This window comes from Lissotriton vulgaris, chromosome 1_2 (genome assembly GCF_964263255.1).
Source record: "Lissotriton vulgaris chromosome 1_2, aLisVul1.2, whole genome shotgun sequence".
NCBI classification, from domain to species: domain Eukaryota; kingdom Metazoa; phylum Chordata; class Amphibia; order Caudata; family Salamandridae; genus Lissotriton; species Lissotriton vulgaris.
In genome coordinates this window covers 81,228,848-81,236,223 of record NC_141686.1, presented here as the reverse complement: position 1 = coordinate 81,236,223, position 7,376 = coordinate 81,228,848, and the positions used below count along the sequence as shown (strand labels likewise).

Sequence of the window (7,376 nt, the reverse complement as noted above, 5' to 3'; positions counted from 1 at the left end):
GACTCCATATTCACCTTGGCACCCCATTACACTGACATAGAAGTGCCAGAGACTGTTCAAAGCTTCAGAATAATACTGCTTGCAAAAATGTTATATTTACAGAAAATATGCATTTCCAACCTGGTAGAAAATGCTGAAGCAAAACAATGGAGGTGGCACATTTTAGGTAAGGGTACTGGTTTGAAATCCAGAAAAGCATAACAGACCTACAAACCAGGCCCTGCAATGCGAAAAATAGATACATATATAAATATATATGTGTATATATATATATATATATATATATATATATATATATATACACACACATTAAAACTGAAAGGAAATCGGAAAGTAAAGAGAGCCCAGCAGACTTCCAGAGAAATGATCTTTCCTCCAAAATTATTCCCCATCACCTCGGTGCAACTTCACAGCTTGAAATAAAAGCCCTAATGATATATCTTTATATGTTAAGGCTTACCCACCTCCCCCGCCCCTTGGCTTTACAGTCTCCAATTCCACCTTCAGATTAAGGCTCCAGGCAGGATTATTGTATGCTAGTTCGATTCGCAGGAAATGACTGCATCCCGGCAGACCTTGTTTTCCCTTCTCTAATGCTTCCCTGGGTCACCCCAGCACCCAGCCAAAAAGGTCAATCCGAATGCTCTGGGTTGCACATGCATTCAGTCGACCATTCATTCACAGTGAAACATTTCCACCACCAACACTCAACCTACTCATCTCGTACTGACTCTAGTTACAACAAGTGATCTCATCCAATGCATACCAAAGGTAAGGCTTTTTCTTGATTTTAAGAGCATGATTCCTGCCTTATGAAGCAAAATAGGACAGCTGCAATACAGAGCTAAAAAGACCCGTTTTCTCTGCAGAATACACGGTTCTGCGCCCTGCTTAGATATTTCGATAGACCACTGACTGAACAGACATACGAACTCATAATGACCCAGTCACTGGGTGGATAGAAAACAAGCTTTCCTGAAACTTTCCGGCCACCCAGTCCACGATCTGCTGGGAAGGTAATGCTAACCGCGGAAGCAATACATTCCAAGGCACTAAAAAATAATCCAGCAAGCGAACTGGGAGAGCAGACAAGTATTCAAGTACATAACTTTATACATTTTACATTCACATTTATCTAATACAATGAAAATACACAGGAAAAAGTAATTAAAGTGTCTCCAATAAGTAGAAGGATATAGCTAGCTTTTTTTTAAAAACATTTTGTAACCCTCTATAATCCACTTTCATATAATTGTAACTACTGTTGTCCAACAACATTTATATGTTACAGTGTTTCCACATCAAAACTGATGGCAATAACATGTCCGCAGGGAACTTTACATTTTCTTTGTAATTCGTTTACATTTTTTAAACAATTTAAATTGCTCTAATGCTTAAGTCAAAGCTGTTAATTGTTTTTCTTAAAGCATTAGTGACCTGTCTCGTAGGGAGACTGATGGATGATAAAACCTCCCTCGGCCGATTCTCCCCCTCGTGTTGCACTCTATGAATAACTTAAAGAAAAAGAACCCCAGAAAAAAATGACTATTCGATGGTATTAGTCAATAAGGTTCTAATCAATTATAGAACTGCAATGCTAAAATATGGCAATTTCATGCTCTAAGCAAATCGGCCATCATTCTCTATGAAGAAAAATGATAAAATGTATGCCAGAGGTTCGCCGCGTAATTAAGACAGGAGTCGGAGTTTTCAAACACACCTGCACTCGCACACAGAATAATTTATTCTGGCTTCTCTTATGCTCATTTAAGAGAAACAGGATGGTGGCTACTTGATCCCAAGAGTGGCTGCGCCAGACAACGGTTGTTAGTAATTCACCTCAAACAGATGTCATTGGGTTATCTGGGACCACTCCACTGATATAAAAAAATCACCTGTCCAACACAAGCACTCACTGGAAACTAAGTGTTCCGCATGTTGGAGCCAGGGGGATTACTAATGGATTTCTGCATATTGCTGATGCCGAAGTTCTGTAAGGAGGCAGCAACCACTGGTGTAAACTGGCCATGGGGCTGTGGAGGAGGGCCAGTGTTTCCACTCCATGCTGTAGAGAAGCCGTACTGCGGGGGAGGACAAGTGCTCTTTGTATAAAGACCTAAAGAGATAGTTGATGATGCAGGGATAGCCGCTGGACCCCCCAACGATGGTGGGATTGTGACGCACAGCTGACCAGGAGCAGAAAACTTCCTTGCCATTCCAGGACCCTGAAGAAAAAAAAGATTAAGACCCCCCCAAAGTAAGGGATTTGTTAATAAAAGTTTAAAATTCACAGTACAATGTAAACAACTTATTGTCATAGCAATTAGAGATCACAGTCTCTCAAAGCTTTCTTATGTAAGGGAGAATGTTGGTGCAAGTTATTGTTCCTCATTTAAATCACCCAACACCAATGTTGTTAGTGCTACAGGAGCCCAACTAATAATGATCACATTAGGAAATTATAAATTTGGGGAAACTATAAATTTGGCACAATTCGATCAAGTTACTTCTGGTTTACAAATGCCAGAGTCAAACTCTGCTGGCTCAGAAGTGTGCCACCTCCTTACAGCAAAGCTGAAGCCCTCAGAACATATCACTCATACCTACAATATCTCAACTAATTCCAAACCTAAATTTGGAAAAAACTTTAAAGTTATATTTAATACATAACGATCAACATCTTCAAGAAGGTAGCAGACTAAAAATATTAAACACTTATACGCTGGAACAAAAGTTGCATACTTTCTGCCACGTCATGGGAGATACTGCTAAAACATGGGTTTCTGCAAAGGGTGGTGGACACCATCTGCAACAGAGGCTTCCAGTGGCTGACTTCTTACTACAACTATGTATATTTCCTTCGTATAATTAGGACCCATCTCTTCTAATCCTCCATCAGACCCTCCCTAGCTTTCTTGCCCTCCTGTTAAAAATATTTTAATTAACGTTCTAGTGTTAACTTAATTTGCTGTGACAAACTAAATACATTAGCACATTAATCAAAAAGACAAGAAATGTCATATAGGACTCGCCTAGCTTCAATTCTCAAAGGAGATGTAATGTCTGCATGGCAAATAAAATGACACCTAAAATGACTTGAGGTACATTTTAGCCATTGTCAGAAAGCGTTCTCTCTTACTACATCCCCAATCTTACCCCCATAAGCGCTTGCAAATACCTATCTTGCGAACAAAACCTTCCTCAATCAAGACATCTTTCCTACTCACTCAAAACAGGACAGATGTTCATGCTGATACTGAAAGGCAGTGATTATACAGATGACGTCAACTTAGTAGTCATCACCCACCTACCAAGAGGGGGCGTGGCTTGGACGCCGATCGGGATGGCGGCGTGAGCTCGCAGCTCCGCGCGGAATCCCGCTAATTCTCCTGTTTTTCGGGACCCTAGGCGACCCGGAGACGACGTTCCTGCCCTCTGAAGTGTAAGGGGACAGCTGGACGTAATCGGTGAATCGCTGGGGGACTGCTGGCCCCGAGGAGATCGAGGAAGAGGCGGCCGAGGTGTAGTCCGGGGTGTGAAGAAAATGGCGGCGAGGAGGTCGGACGGTCCCGAACTTCAGCCCTGAGTCCGGCTGTCGCCGAGCAGAGAGGGACCCTGAACCCGGCTGCCCAACGCACTGGGATTGGCGGCGCGAAGCCCTGAGACCGGGGGACGCTGCCCGATTCACCCAGGAGATCAGGGGTTCTCGTCGACCACCGCCCTACGACTCATCCTCCCCCCACAGGCCCAGTGGGGGTGACGGAACGGAGCTCGTCCGCCTGGTCATTGCTCCTGAGACCATTGGCGGTGACATAGCACTGCCCGGTGCCCGGTGACCGGCACGGACCCACGGGGGAACCCGCAGTACGGGTGGCCGGACTTGTGACGCAGCGCCCTGACATGGCGGCGATCGGAGGGCCGATGCCCGGGAGCCGCGAGGGGGACTCGGCGACATCGACCCAGCTGAATGAGAGTCCCTCCCCGGGGCTTGACCAGGAACAGCGGCTGAACCGGCGCTTGGATGCCATCCTTGAGGCGATCACCTCCACTAAGGAGGCGTTGCACAATGACATTGCCCAAGTGGCCACGGGCCTGGGGCTGCTACGCGCGGATCACGCGAAGCTGGCGGATCGGGTCAAGGATCATGACCAACTGTTGCTGGACCTGAAGCCATCGGTGGTGACCGCGGAGCACAGGATTACAGACATTTTGGCCCGACTGGACACTCTAGAGCGGAGGGCGGAGGATGCCGAAGGCCGCAATAGGCGGAACAACGTGCGGGTCGTAGGCCTGCCGGAACGGATTGAGGGGGAGGATGCGGTGGCCTACATGGAGAACTGGTTCCGCACTGTGGTGGCGCCGGAGGGGCTTACTCCATTTTTCACTCTGGAGCGGGCTCACCGGGTGCCCGCTCGCCCGCCGGGGCTTGGCCGCCCCCCCCGACCAATGGTGGTGCGGCTCCTCCACTACAAGGACCGAGACCTCCTCATCCAGCGGGCCAGGATGTCGGGCCCTTATGAGGTGGAGAACAGCAAGGTAACGATCTTTCCGGACTATACGCAGGCGGTCCAGAAGGACAGGGCATCGTTCCTTGCTGTGAAGAAGGAGCTCAGGGAGGAAGGCATTCAGTACTCCTTGCTCTACCCGGCCAAGCTGCGGATTATCATGGATGGCACCACACACTTTTTCCAGACTCCGGACGAAGTTTGGCAATGGCTTGAGTCGTACAGAGCAGGGACGGATAGGACGCACCAAAGTCGGCGAGACCAGCCCAAGCAGCGCCGGGTGCGGCAGTCACAACGCATCAGGTCCCGCAACAGGCGCCAGCGGGAGAAGCGGGAGGCTCAAATGGCGGCGGAGAAGAGGGATGCACTCGCGGCGACGGCGGCCATTACAGGGTCGCAACAGAACAGTGAACGGGCCGAAACGGACTCGGGAGGAGAAGGCAGCAGAACAGGAGAGGAACTTTCGGAGGCAGAGAGCCAGAAGGGGCCGACGGTGACCCCACAGACTTCGGATACTATTTTCTGCGGCTGAGATAGACTTGGGACTAGATCGGGACTTCATGGTAGGGTGATATCCTGTCGCTGGAGGGCGGGTTGCCGGGTGGGGGAGCTGAGTGTATCGGAGGGGATGAAGGGCGGGACGCGGGCTCCGCTAGCTGGGGTTGGCGGCGACTCACCCCCCCTAGGCCCTTAAGGTCGACTGTGGTGGAGACCACAGGGTAAGTGTGCGAGAAGTTGGATCAAGGTTTGGATGGGGGCGGCCATTGGGTTCGTGTGCTCTGTCCTGGGGAGTGGGGTTTGGGGAATGTTTCAGTTTTGGGGTTGTTTGGGGGGGGGGGGCAACTGCATTGGGGGGGTCATGGACCGTTGTTGTTTGATTCGGACTGTACGGAATTGGAATGGGGACATTACCTAATTTGAAATGCCTAACGTGGAATGTCCGGGGGCTGCGGACTATGGTGAAACGTCACAAAGTACATGCATACCTGGTACGCAGGGGGGTTCAGATAGCTATGCTCCAGGAGACTCACCTCACCAAAAAAGAGTGCGCTGCCTTGCAGAAAAGATGGCGGGGCCAGGTTTTTGGCACCACTTACTCAGCGTATGCCAGGGGGGTCTTGATCTGGGTGAGGGCGGGGATACCCTTTCAAGTGCTGAATCAGGTAATAGATCCGGATGGCAGGTTTGTAGTGGTGGAGGGGAGATTGTATGGACGGGATGTGGTTTTCTGTTGTGTTTATGCACCGAACACTGACCAAGGCCGATACTTTGATAGCCTCTCGGGGTCCTTGGCCTCTTTCCTGGCGGGTCCGATAGTGCTAGGGGGGGACTTCAACTCGATTACCGATGTGGCTCTGGATAGGTCCCATCCCCCCCTAGTAGACTCTCCTGTGCGCAGGCTGGCCGCGCACAGGAAGGACTGGCAAGAACGATGGGGGTTGCTGGATGTCTGGAGGGAGAGGCACAGGGGAACCAGGGATTACTCCTTTTATTCCGCTCTCCATGATTTACATGTCAGAATTGATTCGGTGCTTTGCGGGAGCTCCCTAGCCCCATTGATTACCCATGCTGAGTACCTTGCTAGGACGATATCCGATCATAACCCCCTGTTGGTGCATATTCAATGGCAGAGGGAGCGCTCAGTAATACCAACATGGCGGCTTCGTCCGGAGACGCTAGAGGATTCTGTGTTCGACGATGCGGTCCGGCAGGGCATTGATAGTTATTTCGGTGCGAATGAAGGAACGGCGACGAGTAGGTCTACTGAATGGGATGCAATGAAAGTGGTGGTGAGAGGGGTGTGCTTGGGCAGGTTCTCGAATGCTCGAACGACTGTGCTGAATGACTTAATGAAAGCGGAGGAAACTTTGAGGGACCTGGAGCGCCGCAGGCCAACTAGGCCAGGTCTACAGGCCCAGTTATTGGAGGCGAAGGAAGTGGTAGCCGCGGAGACGGAACGTTTGAGATGTTATGACTATAGGCAGTACATTATCAGGGCACACGCAGAAAGGGACAAGGTGGGTACCCTCTTAGCCAGATTAGCTAGCCCGGAACTTAGGGGTTGCCCGATCCTCAGCATTACTAACGCGCAGGGAGAGATGGTGTACTCCCAGGCAGCTGTATTGGACCGCTTTAGGGGTTACTATGAGGAATTGTACCGGAGTCAGTTGGGAGTGGGGGTTCAGGACATCGTGGAGTACCTGGGGGAGAGGCCGCTTCCGGTCTTGGACGAGGACGACGCGAAGGACCTGGGTAGCCCGATCACGCTTACGGAAATTCGAGTGGCTATCAAACATATGGCCCGTAACAAGACGCCCAGGGTGGACGGACTCCCAGTCGAGTTCTATCAGCACTATGTAGACGCTCTGGCGCCCAGGCTGCTGGTGGTGTATACGGAGGCCTTCGAGAAGGGGGCATTGCCTGGCTCCATGCGGGAGGCCTTGATAGTACCACTCCTCAAGCCTGGCCGGGATGCCGCGGACGTGAGGTCTTATTGCCCGCTGTCCATGCTGACGGTGGACTATAAGATCCTGAGTCGCATCCTAGCCACTAGATTGGCCCCGCACATGACGGGCCTGGTGCACAGGGATCAAGCCGGGTTTATACCCACGAGGAGCACGGCGATGAATATCCGCCGCCTGGTGGGAATAATGGACGCCATCTTGGATGGGGAGGGAACGCCGGCGGTTCTGTCCGTGGATGTCGAGAAGGCCTTCGACAGTTTGGAATGGCCTTTCTTGGATGGAGTGCTGGAGCGGTTCGGCATGGGCGATGGGTTTCGAAGGTGGACGAGGGTCTTGTATACCTCGGCGACGGCGAGAGTTCGATTGGGCGGCTTGGTATCTGCCGCGTATCCGGTGGGCAGGGGAA

The 7,376-nt window shown here is 50.7% G+C and overlaps 1 protein-coding gene across 5 annotated transcripts in view; it reads right to left on the bottom strand.

Moving 5' to 3' along the window:
- Nucleotides 1–945: 945 nt before the first annotated feature.
- The window catches only part of WNK1 (WNK lysine deficient protein kinase 1), a 1,566,458-nt gene continuing 1,560,027 nt past the window's right edge, over nt 946–7,376 (bottom strand). For 4 of the 5 annotated variants that reach the window (XM_086952840.1, XM_086952841.1, XM_086952843.1 and 1 more), the window contains one exon: nt 1,092–2,225. In XM_086952840.1, the coding sequence (XP_086808966.1) occupies nt 1,923–2,225 (303 nt within the window). In that variant the 3' untranslated portion in view covers nt 1,092–1,922. Of the gene's footprint in view, nt 2,226–7,376 lie in introns of all 5 variants that reach the window. The other variant, XM_086952842.1, reaches the window with a different exon arrangement.